This window comes from Ostrea edulis, chromosome 9, assembly GCF_947568905.1.
Source record: "Ostrea edulis chromosome 9, xbOstEdul1.1, whole genome shotgun sequence".
Taxonomy (NCBI): Eukaryota; Metazoa; Mollusca; class Bivalvia; order Ostreida; family Ostreidae; genus Ostrea; species Ostrea edulis.
This window is the reverse complement of record NC_079172.1, coordinates 52477777-52493669: the sequence shown is the minus strand read 5'-3', so window position 1 is coordinate 52493669 and position 15893 is coordinate 52477777. Positions and strand designations below refer to the sequence as shown.

The following is a 15893-nucleotide window of genomic DNA, read 5'->3' as shown; positions in this document are numbered from 1 at the left end:
GTAATGATTGACAAAGTCTAGTGTCATATCTGTCATGTTCTGGGTTTTTTTAAAAACTCATTTGAATAATATATAGGATATTTATACGAAAAACATGTCAGAATTAAATAGGTAGCTGCTAGCTAGCTTTACACGGAGTTGACTAGTAAATATGTATACTCCATAATTTTAATAAAGTAAATTATCAAATTGTAAAATTACAAACTAGTGAACAACATTGGTCTAAATATTGACCTATCTATGTTTGGACACAAGTATTGAACCCCCACCCCATCATGCAATCTATCAGACTTCATTTTTTCGATATGAAATCATATCATTTTTGTAGTAAAATCAATTTCAAGTCCTGTTTAATGCTAACAAAGTCTGTGAAGAATATCAAAATTAAAATCATGAGTGCATCTGACCTAGCTATATCCATTTCTTATCCGTGAAATGAAAAACATTTTCAAGATGAAACTAAAATCTTGGAATAAAGAATAACACACAGACATTTGGTACCACCCTCACCCACTTAATTATCAGCATCATCCTAATTGTTACTACTATATAATCAAAAGTATGGGGCCATAACTAACAAATGATAACTAGAAGATCTCTATCTTTGGACCTACCCGCTGGCTTGAATATCCACACTGCATGAGAAATGATCTTCACACACCATATTGTGTACGTAAACAGAAAGAGGAAATGGCACTGTATATAGGTCAACTTTACAGTCTCGACCTTTTACCTCTGCAGTTAGGTCATTAGGTATCTCATATACACACAGCTGTTTCAAAATATCACTTTCAAGCAAAACACATAAGTTCTGATAAAAGATATTTTTATGCCAAGTACTTGATCATCAACATTTGTAAATCAGTCAGGATTGTTATGACTGCAGTACACATGTATGTATGTCTGCATAATGTCATAAGGAAAAATTCAGAAATCACAGCGATGTTATATAACATGTTTCTGTGCATGTAATGTTTGTTAAGCAGCATTCAACAGATCCAATATACACACACAAACATATATAATGATTAAGTGTTATTGGATAACTTATACAGAACATGTATATTGAGTTCCTAGTGGTATCTCTGTCATACTACCGCGAAAAACGGAAATGTATGGATCAATATTTCAATTCAGAATTGAGATTTATATGCAGCCTTTCACCATAATAAATTTAAAGATGCCACACTTTAGTATCAACATGATTAGACAAAATATATCATTGATTATCCTGATCTTACAAACTGTATCTGATTTTTTCACAATTAATGGTGGTAATAAAGTACTACTTTTGGATTGGCTACATTGCTACATTAGGTATCACGTTCTCTTCAAGGATTTACAAAAATTAATCAAATATTCAAGCATTTTAAACTTCAGTAGACATGTACAGGAAGCATGTAAAGACTAAATTCAACAACAGTAATAAACAGATTGAGGGTCAAGTTGTAACAATTACACAAGAGTTCCTTCCCTTCATTCTCAAACAACAATGTCTATATATACTTAAATGCTTGAAGAAAAAAATATCACTTGATTACAAAGTTTGTTGCTTAAAAGTTACACATCAGAATATAAAACCCAAAACTGCTGCAGATTTTATGCTATAGAATTTTCTTTGAAAAATTGTTTTGAAAAGTATTATGAAAATTGAACTTTTTGTTAATTTGTAAGAACCCTGGGAAAGTTATTTGTTCTGGTGAATGAGCTCCTATCAGCGGCTATGTCACTCCTCGCCTGCACCTGACAGGTGAAATTGTTTGTACACATGTAACAGAAAGCTAAAGACAGACACTACCTGTTGAAAACCTTCCCTGCTTCCCATTATTTGTCAGTTTCAGATTACCTTGTCTGCATACAGACCATGAACAGAAGAAAGGCAAAATGTGCTTATTTCCAGTTCTGTTTTCGATTTCTTTATGCATTTTGATAATTTTATATTAATTTTGTACAAATCTATTAGAGATTTATAGAAGACATATTATTGGCTAATCTATTTTCTTTATTCATTTGTATTTTTACCCTCGCAGAAATGACTGTTTCCAATGCCTGAACTTCATTATAGAGATGATAATAAACATTATAATAAGCATACAATGTGTACGAATATACATACATAGGGAATTTTCCTGCGCATTACATCAATGATACCAACACATATCAATCGTACAAGTTATTCCAAATGTGTATTGCAGATACATGTAGGAACCAATTCCTTTTCAAACATAATTCTCTTTCATTTCCCATCATGAAATTATAAAAACTCAAAATACTTCTTGAAGTACTTTGACAAGTATGGTTTAAATTGTAGAACATGACTTTACAGACAGGCCAAAATAACAATGTACATGCATATTCGTAAAGCATCATATGCTTATAACCTAGTAATAATTCCTCAACAAGCCATGTCACACACCTACAGATACACTGTCATCTGAGGGCTCTGAAGAGAAAAAAACATATTGATAACTACTCACAACTCCATCTAGGTCAAGGGCCGCGGCTTCCAGGTCTGCATCTATAAATCAAAGAGTAAACAATTACATCTATAGATCAAGGAATAATTCATAAAAATCAAAAACCTTCACACTGCGAATTACAACATCACAGTCATTAAAAGATAACTGAAGCACATTCACCAATTCTGGGAGACATTCTAACAGCATTATGTGACTAACGAATTTGACCTAAATGCAGAAACATGTACATACCACATCTTTATACTTTAATGTACCAATTATTTACATCTGATTAAATTAGTGAAATTCCCCATTACAGTTCACTCTCTTATAAAGGATCCTTTGAGTGTTTCAGCCACATTCAGACTATCAGTGGATAACAATGAACACCATTAAATAAAAACCTCTGCCTCATGAACTAGGAGAGGTGAACTGTGTCTGATATAAAATAATTAATGAATATTGATGCATCATAACATAGATTGTGAAATATAATTTCTTGCAAACTCGGAGCACCTGCAGCAATATGCTGTACAATGCACAATAGCATAGTTTCTAGCCAGACATTTACACCTATCAAAACCAATTACTTTTATTTTTACAGTTGGAATTGGGGATGATACAAAAACAACAGACTAATAATTAATCCCTGGTGTTCCACCTCCCTGGCATCCAAAGTTTGATCAGATGGGCAGGTATACAGAGAGCAAGTCTTTTAACGGTAACATTCATCATGTTCTTAATCACAATATACTGTAATTAGCTTTTTGTTTATTACCCCTCAATGTGGTGCATATAGCTCATTGAAAAAGAAATTTGAATTGAATTTTTAAGACTCATCAAAATTAAAGCTGTTGTAATGGTATTACCTTCAATGCTGGTAAACACCCCCCCCCCCCCCCCCCCCCCAACTGAATATATTTGGACTAGAGGGCCATATTGTTCAAATGAGCAACTGAATTTTTCCATATACCTTAAAACATTAAATCGAAAATATGCTCTTCCCCTTTATAACTATGGGGTCATGATATAAACAAACTTGATTCTACACAAATATGGATACCTGCAAAATTGTATCACTGTAGTTCTTGAGAAGATTACTTGTCAAAAACAATTCCTATGTAAAACTTAAAACCTCTCTTGTAGCCCTGGTCTGAACCTGGGGATCATTGGTATGAACAAACTTAAATATACACAAAATAAGTATCGCATATATATTTGATATTGTAGACTTGTGACTCTTAAGAAGATTTTTAGAGAATTTTCCTATATGATCTATGTAAAACTGAGACCCCTCTTTTGGCCTCACCATGGCTCGATCATTATGCTTTTTGAACAAACGAATCTTCGCTCTATGAAGAAGCTTATAACGACACTCACAACAAACTTTTTAATTTAAAAAAATGATGAAAACTAAATCGATGTTTGAATAAGTAAAATGAATTAAGTTTATTATTTAGAATGTAATTAATTTCCATGACTTCTCAATTACAAGTCCACAAGAATGAGGAAAATCTATACCAATACAGAGAGGGATAATATATTTCAAATTTTTAATATCATAAAAAATTTACAAGTCCCTTAATTTTTAGGAATTAATATTTGTACTTATACAATCAAACAAAACCAAAAACTATATATCAACTGCTGCTTCAATTTGTTTGTATATCACATGTCCTCATATAACATAACTTTTGGCAACTTGAGATTGAATTATCAGACTTTTAAAACACCCCACACTATTTGTACTTTCCTTACTGCATGGTCTCCCCTTTGAAAACGGAATTTTCTTTACAGTAAATTACTTAACAATGCTTCATGGCAAGTTTGGTTGAAATTGACCAATAGTGTTAATTAAAGATGTTTATTAAATGTTTTACACATAAAAATTATACATATATAGCAAGTTTGGCCCAATGCTAGAGTCAGCTAGAACATTTACACCAGGGATCATGAAATTCATAGATGCCTTTCTACTCTACATCACTACGCATCTAGTTGTGTAGATGTAGAGAAGAAGATTTTTGAAAATTGGTCAATTTTTGTCAGTTTTTGCCCCTGCCCCTACAGCCCCAGGGGTGCAGGAGTCCTGAATTTACAATGTATGTCCCCTTTGTCCCAAAGATGCTGCATACCAAATTTGAAAAGAATTAGAATGGCAGTCGTCAAGAACCAGAAAAAATGTTCCATTGTTACCCCGACAGATGACAACCAATTGCAATTTAAGTAAACTCAGTCAGGTGACCTAAAAAAAAAAAGTTCATAATACAAAATGAAAACCTGTATTTGTTGTCTTGATACAGATATAATGTTGGCAGCAAAGATGACGAAATTCTTAGCCTTAAGTCACATTGACGAGTTCAACAGCAGTGTGTAAAGCTGAGACTTTAACACTATATATGTAGCTAAAGCAATGCTTTTTGTGTAATGCCGTCAAAGCAGAGAAAAATGTTCTTGCACGTACTTCTCAGACTTTTCAGCGACAAAAATTACTGCTTGGATTAAAAGCATTCTGCAGTACAAAAAATTCAGTGAACTCATGAAAATTCATGGAAATAGTTTGAACCAGTCAACCATTACCTCTGAGAGATTCAGGCTCTAGAAACGAAATCAACGAGGGGGTGATTCGATCAGAGACTATATCACAGAAATTGGGAAAAAATGTGGTGATTTCAAACGAATGTGTGTATGATAGTTTAGTCTGTGGTCTCCATAGCAAGGCAATTCAGAGTAAACTGTTAAATGGCAGAAAGAGATCAGATGCTGCAAAAAGCCAAACAGATTCAACAGGCCATGGAAACCCTAACAAAGATGTAGTCGAGTTGCAGTCCAAATATGTTTTGACTCGTGAACAAGTGAAGGATGAAAAAGTGAAGATAACGAACAGCGATAAATCTCAAAGATCCCATAGAGAATACAAAATTAAGAGTAGGGCAAACATGGACCTCTGGACATACCTAAGGATGGATCAGGTGCCTACGATATGTAACAGAATGAGAGACAATGGCTTTCGCTCCTGTACCTGGGAAGTAGACATGGGAAAACAGAGTTCCAAACCCAATAAGTGTTTTCGTAGTAACATTACAAAACATGACCCAGGCCAGTTTATCACAGACAGTGCTACAACTATTCAAACACCGAGCCTGCTCCATGATGTGTATTGCAATATATCACTTTTCAATAATTTATGATGTTGTGTGCCTCTCTGCTTTGAAAATTAATGTGCAAGGATGAGAGATATATTATTGTGTTATCAAGTATGACATTTAATAAACCCTGATTAGGTTGGTTGGTTGTATATTGTTTAACACCTCGTTTGACAATTTTTCACTCATATTGAGACATTGATCACCATTGCCAATGAAGGGCTGCAAAATTTAGGCCTATATGCTCAGCGCTTACAGCCATTGAGCAGGGAGGGATCTTTATCATGCTACGCCTGCTGTGATACGGGACCTCAGTTTTTGTGGTCTTATCCGAAGGACCGCCCCATTTAGTCACCTCTTACAACAAGCATGGGGCACTGAGGACCTATTCTAACCCAGATCCCCACAGGACAACCTTAATTAGAAATGCAATAATAAATGAAATACAGAATACCACCTTATTAATAATTAGGTTCATTTAAAAAGAGGTAAGAAAAATATGTCTAATTCAAAAATTAAGATTGTTCTGAATTCTGAGTAAATGAGATATGTGCATTTCGGTATTCTGGTTGTCTGTTAAAACGGACATTAAATGACGTGATATATATCACACTGCACACAGGTATACGACTTTTATATCGTGAAACAATGCAATTTTGTGTATTATAATAATATCCTTTATTTATACAGGATTGCACAATTAGTTATATAAACTAGCTTACATTGTGGTCCTGTATTGTGGCATATATACATGTATATCAATATATTCAAGGGAAAGGTGTGTTCTGGAGTTATTCTGGTCCAAGTATCCACTAAACCCCTTATAGAAGACATGGTTTTAGCAGCACTTGTAGATTCCACTATACCCCTTATAGAAGACATGGTTTTAGCAGCACTTGTAGATGGTAACTGATTTAAATGTGAGGCATGTTTATTTCCAAATGATGATTGCAGAAAAATCAAATCACTTGCTAATGATCAATACTGAGAAGAGATTATAGCAATATAATAGCATGTTTATGGTGTTGCGTAAGCTTCTGTGATATGACAGAAGACTATATTGTTACAGGTTTACAAGGGCTGTCAGCCGTAAAATGTATTATTGATGATAATTATGACAGGCCTGAGGAGGAACAGATACAGAATTTAGAGACCGTTTTGACAAAGTTAGAGGGGTACATTATAAACCTGATTAAATGTAGGTTCTTCATGGAATGTATTTCATATTTGCGGACACAAGACAGACAGTCAAGGTTTACATAAAACACAGGCCAAAACTGAGGCTGTCATGGGCACTCCAAAGCCTACAAATATGTCAAGAGTTGTGTTCCCCTTTTTGGAATTTAAAGTTGTCATCCAAATACCCCATGCAGGGACAGCCAAATCATATCCTTGAGCCAAAGATGCTCTATTATACCAAACATTTATGATGAAAATGGGTTCTTTGATCTCTGAAATCTGACTGTTGTCGATTTTATGATTTTTGTTACCCTACCCCAAAAGATACTTGTAAACACTACTTTAGGTGACAAATGGTCGTGTACATGTCTGAGAAGAACTTGATAACATTTATAAGATTAATACGCATGTCAGTCAATAAACACGGATCTATTTGGTCACTCAGATTTTAACATTAATTCAACTGTAAACAATGTTCTTTCAATTTTCTTTTAAAATTTCATGCAGGGCTTCATACAACTTAAATTTAAGGACATCAATTATAATGCATGTATAAAACACACTGTGAAATGCTTACTTTATACTAGATTATTGAAAAAAAAACCTGTAACATAACCTTATTTGTCAGTAGCCTGACTTGGTTTAAAAATGGATGATATGCAGAACACGCATGCTCTTGTGTATCAAATCAGTTGAGAGACATAAACACAATATGCAGGTAATCATGGAATATTGCTATATGGATATGAGAAGTTGACGATGGAGAAGCTGAAGGTATTCCGTTTGTCATAAAGTTGAATTATTAAGAAACGATTGAATGATACAAAAGAGACTGAAAACTCCACAAAGGTCTCCAACATACATGAAGTGGACGACTAGACAACCCATCATTGCTCATCTTGCATGATCTAATAGCAGAGGGGGTGCCCCTCCCACACCTACCCGCTGATACGAGCCTTAAGTCATTCACCTACATGATGGCAGATATTATTTAAGCAAAAAGTTGATGATCATCATTATATAGACTACACACGATCTCTACTGCTTATTTTCATATTTTCAAAAGCACAAAAAAATTTCCCCTTCATTCTAATTATAAGCAACTTAATTGATATACACATATTATGCATTTTCTACTTTACAATATCCTCAATACTCTTTATTTCTATCATAATGCTCCTTACAACAATCTTGCCAAGTAGAAATCTGAGCTCTAAAATTTCACCAATTCATGTTTTTTTTGTTATAATTATAAAAATAAAATTTTAGAATCATTGTTAATAGTCTTTAAGATCTCAATATTGGTTTCCTGAACATCTGGGTTTTCACTCTTTCTTGCAATATCAACACATCTCTGCATGTCATCAAATTTCACAGCTTCTTAATTCATCCCACATCTATATCCTCACATGACATACAGGTGCTCTCTTGCAACTTCATGCTGCACATTTCAAGCTTTTGACAGACACTGACAAATGCCAGATCCTACAATTTATCTTTCTATGAAAATGGGTTAATCTCTACAAAGAGGCAAACATGTTTCTTCTCAGCAACATAAATAACACTTTTGAGAGATCTTCAATTTGACAGAAGTATGCATAAATTATGACAACACACTAATTGGGAGTCTTTCTTTGCATATCTGCAGTTACAGAGTAGCTTATCTCATAAACTTACATATTTTAGCAAGAGACCCTTGAATAGCCTTGATCTAGTCGAAGAGTAAAGCACGGAATGTGAAATCAGAATGTAATATAAACATTGGAAATGTGTTACACAAATATTGTATAGTTTGAATATAGTTCCAAATTATGTCATGATGCAGGAATTTTTACAAATTCAAGGATTAAATCTAATGCATATGAAGAATGAAATTCTCAATTTTGTGAAAGATAAAAACAATCAGTGCCAAGTTAAAATTTTGAAATTTTGACCTTGATCTATGACAATGACCTTTACTTAACATACTAGCATTGCATGACCTTGACCAATTTTACTTGACCAAATAAGAAGTCTCTATCTTGGACATGATAACTTTAAAATTGTTTTACAGAATACATCATACAAATGAAATTCACACATCATATCCAACAATGTAGTTCACATTACAATAATTTCTCACATATTCACTGATATAAATATTGACATCCAAATACATCAGATTTTTCTGTCTTGCACTGCCACCACATCATATAGTTTCAATGATTTACTGTGACATATTACATGGTGAAGTAAAATATATTGTATTGTTTTCCTCAGATTTTGACTTGATACAGCTTTCTGGGGAATAGCCTTGAGTTTTTAAGATTACACGTACAAGTGTAAACCATTTTTGGGTATATGCTCATTCTGATTGTTTAATTAGTTTTTGTATTTAAATTAAGATGATTTTTTCCCCCTCAATTTCAAGCTCCTGAATCATTAATGCACTAAACTGTGCATAAAATGTGAGAAAATCCTCATTCATCACTAACTCATTACAAGTAGGATTGTAAAATTCCACCTCAGGTCCAAGATTCACAGTATAGGAATCAACAAAGCCTGACATCCTAGACTGTGAAGGGGAATTTCACAATCTCAGTCTTATAATGAATGATTCTATCAATGATTCTGTATTTGTTCCAACTTGAGATTTTTCACGTGTATAGGAGAAGCCACCAGCTGTATGTGACCCCAATTCTGACCCTTACATAGAGATCAAGGTCTTATCAGTCAGGGTTCTAATTTTCACGCACAACACCTCCCAGCCATCACACAGTATCTCTATCTTTAAGGTCATTTCCAAAAGAACTTTCACTATGGCTTTTAAAAATTAACTGTACACTTAATTAAGTTTATGATGTAAAATGACTGTACAAAAAACACTGTCCATTTAATGACATAACCTATTGTCACTGTAACCAAAACACAGTTTGTTTAAGGTTATATACAAGTATTATTGTAGGTTACATACAAGTATTGTTCAAGGTTATATACAAGTATTGTTTAAGATTATATACAAATCCTCTTCTCAAGAACAATTAAGGCTACACTTTGTCAAAACAATATGCAAGCAATTCCTCATGTAGTGTAAAGAAAATGTTGTTCAAACCTTGTCACTTCAAGCTAAAGTGGGGCTACCATAGGGGTTTAAGTCTAGATTACATAATGAGGAAGCATCTTTTGAAATCAGTAACAAAGCTTAATATTAATATGAATACATCCTCGTGAAGCGTGAATTCAAATCTGTATAAATTCAAGCATTTTCTGGTCAAGTGGCTCTTAAAAATTTTTAAACACTAGCTCCCATCCAATTTTTACTATTTCCCAATTATCTCCCTTTGAAGAGGGACATTGCCATGCATTTATACAAACTTGAATGCTCTTAAACAAATTTCCAAGTTTGTTGAAATTGCTCCAGTGGTTCTGGAGAGGATGTAGAAAATGTAGAGAGTTAAATGCTGGACAAATTCTTATCAGAAAAGCTCATTTCGAGGTTTTAACATATAATACCAAAACTCTCTCAAATGCTAACCATATTGTAGAGAGAAGAATTACCACTATTGATTTCCTGGACAAGGTCATAAATTAATGTTTGAGAGCAGTAGTCTTTGAAACATGGTACTTGTGAGGATGATGCTTCACTTTGCAAAACCTTTTCATCTTCATTTAATTATAATTATCTTGCACATAAATTGCATGGGAACTTTCCTTCTCATGAAAATTTCCAACAGAAATATTAGCCGATTAAAACATTTGCCATAAGATTTTGTTCAAAATCACTTTCTTTTTCCTTTTGCAGTGCATTATGATTGGATTATTTGGTAATGATAATGAAATTACATTCTAACCATTGAGAACTCAATATTGAATATCACCGTAATTGATCCAAATAAATAAAAGTCGGATAATATATGCATGTTTAATCTTCCTTAAAAGGGACCTCGGGACATTCTTCGACAACCATTTTCTATGGATGGTTGCATTATCTTGTGTGATAAGCAGCATGCACTTAAATGATACCAACATATACATTACGCAGGGTGGTAATGGTACAATAATAGCTGCATTTAAGTCATCCATCTTTGATTTCTGATTATGCGATTAATGCTAAGATGTTAAAACTTTCTGACGTCCCGATAGAAAGCGTTTTCAGACAGAGATTATGAGTATTAATAGGAGACGCATAATGCTCTTTCTAAGGGTGCATTATACCCATGATTTTATTTATCTTCAACTAATCAACAAGTAACACTTGTAAATCTTGAAATATATCATTTATAAGTATAAGCAGTTACTCAGAGTACTGTAGTTTATCTCATAAACTTTTCCTCACTCATAAACTGAACAACTGAAATTTATAAAGTATAGGCAGTTACTTAAAGCATTACTTAAAGCAGTAAAATGGAAATCAGGATAGTGTAAAATGTAAAATTGCAAAGTCTACTAACAAAACTGCCTTAAAAGTAGATATTTATCATATATGAAAATACAGTGTACGAATTTTTTTTTCAATAAGAGCTCCACAGACCTTATCGGTCACCTGAGTACCAATTAAAAGTAGCACTAGTCCCAATTAAGGGCTAAAAATCAAGAAAAAAAATTCCTACATATTCTGAATATCTAAACTAAATTCTAATATTCAGCAACACCATAAAACAAGATGTGTTCTTAATTACTTCAATGCCTTCAAAAGTGGATATAGGAAAGCTTTACATAATATAATATATGTATTATCATTTAACGAAATCACTAATTTGGACCCACCCTTAAGTCAAAACCCTGGGGTTGCTGTATCAGTAAACTAAAAAAAGTCCTTCAGATGATAAAGACAATAATCACTATATAATTTAGGCTCCACCCTGAAACCAAACCCTTACCCCCTAGGATCAACGTTAAAATTCATTTCAAATATCCATTTAGTTTTAATTTAGTATCAATAGCATTAAAGCAAATATCTAGTGATGATTTACATGCTTTGCACATATACACTATATATACCAAGTTTGACCCCGCCCTGGAGTCAGAACCTCTACTCCGGGGATCATGAAATTTACAATTTTGGTAGAGACCTGTTCTATATCATTATGCATTTAGTTTTTCTGAAAGATAATATGCAGTAGTACAGAAAACTTTTAAAAATTGGTTAATTTTTGGCAGTTTTCATCCTGCTCCCGGGGTACAGGAGACCTGAAATTTACAATTCAAGTCCCCCTTGTCCCAAAGATGCTTCATACCATATTGAAAAGAATTGGAATGGTAGTGTAGTATAGGAGAGAGGAGAAAATCTTTGGTTGGATCGGGAATTGCACCCGGGACCCCTGCATTACTAGTTGGGTGCTGTAACCAGAGTTATACCCAGGCCGATATCCACAGTTTATACAGCCCCAATTACTACCGTAGCTATATATATCAAGATGAAGTTAAAAATGTTCAATTAATTGTTAACGCACGACGACGGACACAGACCAATTGCAATAGGTCACCTGAGTGACTCAGGTGACCAAAAATGTCTTATAAATGATGAGTTAGGGTACATGCATGTAATATAGACTCACATGTTTGATATAGGTAAAACTTAGTCTTAAATAATCTAATTCATTATCTTTGAAACTATCAGACTACATTTCTTTCATTCATCAAAGCAAATACAAAATTCACAGTGGGGAATCACATAACTTTGGTGTAACCTATTACCCGAAAAAAATGGCAATGAAAATCAACACAAGGGACAATTCATACAAGTATATAAGTAACACCTTTATCAATAACGAATTGTCATATAACTTGTATCAACATTTGAAAGATTTTTTTCAGGAACTGTTTTCAAATCTATACTAAAATGGCAGACCTACGTGCGGAAGAAGCAGAGAACATTGACACAATTTTTTGGCAGTTGGAATGTGTTTGATTAAAAACAAAAAAATATAGCCACAAAATTCCAAAGTGAGGCTAGTGACCTATTTTTGGATCATGACACGATGCATCAGCTGACCAAATTTCATAGTCCTATAGGACAATACAACCAGACACTAAATAGTTAACAGATGATATAACCAGACACTAAACAGCGAACAGACAAACAATACAACCAGATACTAAATAGCTAACAAATGATACAACCAGACACTAAACAGCTAACAGATGATACAACCAGACACTAAACAGCTAACAGATGATACAACCAGACACTAAACAGCTAACAGACGATACAACCAGACACTAAACAGCTAACAGACGATACAACCAGACACTAAACAGCGAACAGATGATACAACCAGACACTAAACAGCTAACAGACGATACAACCAGACATTAAACAGCGAACAGACAGACAATACAACCAGACATTAAACAGCTAACAGATGATACAACCAGACACTAAACAGCGAACAGACAGACAATACAACCAGATACTAAACAGCTAACAGATGATACAACCAGACACTAAACAGCGAACAGACAGACAATACAACCAGACACTAAACAGCTAACAGACAGACAATACAATCAGATACTAAACAGCTGACAGACGATACAACCAGACACTAAACAGCTAACAGATGATACAACCAGACACTAAACAGCTAACAGATGATACAACCAGACACTAAACAGCTAACAGATGATACAACCAGACATTAAACAGCTAACAGACAGACAACACAACCAGACACTAAACAGCTAACAGATGATACAACCAGACACTAAACAGCTAACAGATGATACAACCAGACACTAAACAGCTGACAGATGATACAACCAGACACTAAACAGCGAACAGATGATACAACCAGACACTAAACAGCTAACAGACAGACAACACAACCAGATACTAAATAGCTGACAGACGATACAACCAGACACTAAACAGCTAACAGATGATACAACCAGACACTAAACAGCCAACAGATGATACAACCAGACACTAAACAGCTAACAGATGATACAACCAGACATTAAACAGCTAACAGACAGACAACACAACCAGACACTAAACAGCTAACAGATGATACAACCAGACACTAAACAGCTGACAGATGATACAACCAGACACTAAACAGCGAACAGATGATACAACCAGACACTAAACAGCTAACAGATGATACAACCAGACACTAAACAGCTAACAGATGATACAACCAGACATTAAACAGCTAACAGACGATACAACCAGACACTAAACAGCTAACAGATGATACAACCAGACACTAAACAGCGAACAGACAAACAATACAACCAGATACTAAATAGCTGACAGACGATACAACCAGACACTAAACAGCTAACAGATGATACAACCAGACATTAAACAGCTAACAGACAGACAACACAACCAGACACTAAACAGCTAACAGATGATACAACCAGACACTAAACAGCTAACAGATGATACAACCAGACACTAAACAGCTAACAGATGATACAACCAGACATTAAACAGCTAACAGACAGACAACACAACCAGACACTAAACAGCTAACAGATGATACAACCAGACACTAAACAGCTAACATGATACAACCAGACACTAAATAGCTGACAGATGATACAACCAGACACTAAACAGCTAACAGACAGACAGGAAGCCCATTCCATAACATGGCCCATGAACAGACAATAAATATAATACATTTCTGGTCCTTTTAAACTCCGTTGCCTAGCCAGCTAGTTCATTGAGTAATTAACATGTGACTATCGATCTGTAGATTGTCCGTTTGCATCTTGCAGAGTTTAATTTAAAGTTTTTGCCGAAATACTATCAACTAAAACTGCATTTTAACACTATAAATAGAGTTTTAAAAAATGCAGTTGAAAATTTTAATTGACACATCCTCCACTACATTCCATTGATAGCAGTATTTTCTGTTCTCTGGTGTGATAGCACAGAGCAGAATACAAAGTACATCATATGCAGTGGAACATGCAAGAATTTGATTATATGATTCCCAGCTATTTTGGTATTTCATGGCCGAGTACATTTAACAAGAGTACCGCCAATGGTACATAATAAGCCCGTGAAAAGCTAATATAGGGTGTTTTTCTTACACCATGATTTGTAGAACTTGGCTTCAAGTAGAATCAGCAATCATCAGGGTGTGACATTATCGTAAAAACAAGATAAATCATGTACTCTCTATCTCTATGTAATATTTTCACTTGGCATAAGATGTATGAGTACCAAATTTGATGGTCCTTGCCCCTACAAATCGGTCTACATCCTGCTACTATAACCTTGACCTTAAGAAACAATAGGCATCTTCCATTTGGCATAAAGTATATGTGTACAAAATTTGACAGTCCTAGACCCAACAATTGTCTGTATACTGCCTACAATGTTTTCTTACTAAGTGATACTGTGACCTTGACCTTTGACCTTGAAAAACAATAGGCATCTTCCTCTCATCATGGTGATCAAATGTACCAAGTTGTAAAATCCTGGAGCTTACGGTTCAGTCTGTATCCTGCCCACAAGGTCTGGACGGACAGACAGCTAGGTGACGCCATACCTTAGTACGTCCCGTCTTCGACAGGCATATAAAAATTCAGTAACTTGGAGAAGAAGTAAATTTTCTCTCAGCCAGATCATGAGAAAAATAACACTCATTAGTATTTGTGTCAAAGTTACTGGTAAATTAACAGTTCTGGAGAAATTGAATTTCTCTCAGCCAATCAGGAAACCCATTGAGGCAGCCTTCTTTCAATATACTACCGTATAACGGTTTGTTTGTTGTTTGGGGGGGGGGGGGGGGGGGGGTGCCTATCACAAATTTTGTGAAAATACCCCAAAACACTTTTACGGTATTTTTTATTGGCATAGTTTTTGGGTTTTTTTTGCGATTCTCCAAGATGAATTTCAGAATTACAAAGAATATTAGTGTTACAAATTAATTGACAGGTTTCAATTTATACAGAACAAACATTACTGCTACGTTTGTTATCACTCAACAAGTTAATGGGTGGTGTACAGAGTGATAACACCTGACCACCGTTTAAGATAATTAGTACTACACCTGAGGTGGCGAGTTTCTACTCACTGAGTTACTCGTATCTTGTAAGATGTGGTACAGAATTGGCGTAAATTTTATGCGAATTTAATTGTTTGTGATTCAAAAATACTCGCAAAGAA

General features: G+C 34.5%; 1 protein-coding gene and 1 long non-coding RNA gene across 19 annotated transcripts in view; one reads left to right on the top strand and one right to left on the bottom strand.

The window, feature by feature from the left end:
- LOC125659156 (uncharacterized) overlaps positions 1–5747 on the top strand; it is a 60041-nt gene extending 54294 nt beyond the window's left edge. The window contains exons 6-7 of the long non-coding RNA XR_008798642.1: positions 3064–3180; positions 4763–5747. This is a non-coding gene — a long non-coding RNA (uncharacterized LOC125659156). The remainder of the gene's footprint in view (positions 1–3063; positions 3181–4762) is intronic.
- LOC125659151 (nuclear hormone receptor HR96-like) overlaps positions 1–15893 on the bottom strand; it is a 124674-nt gene that overhangs the window by 88060 nt on the left and 20721 nt on the right. For 11 of the 18 annotated variants that reach the window (XM_056149537.1, XM_048890733.2, XM_056149551.1 and 8 more), the window contains exon 2: positions 2478–2518. In XM_056149537.1, the coding sequence (XP_056005512.1) occupies positions 2478–2485 (8 nt within the window). In that variant the 5' untranslated portion in view covers positions 2486–2518. Of the gene's footprint in view, positions 1–614; positions 913–2477; positions 2519–15893 lie in introns of those variants that run through there. The other 7 variants (XM_056149538.1, XM_056149539.1, XM_056149543.1 and 4 more) reach the window with 4 other exon arrangements.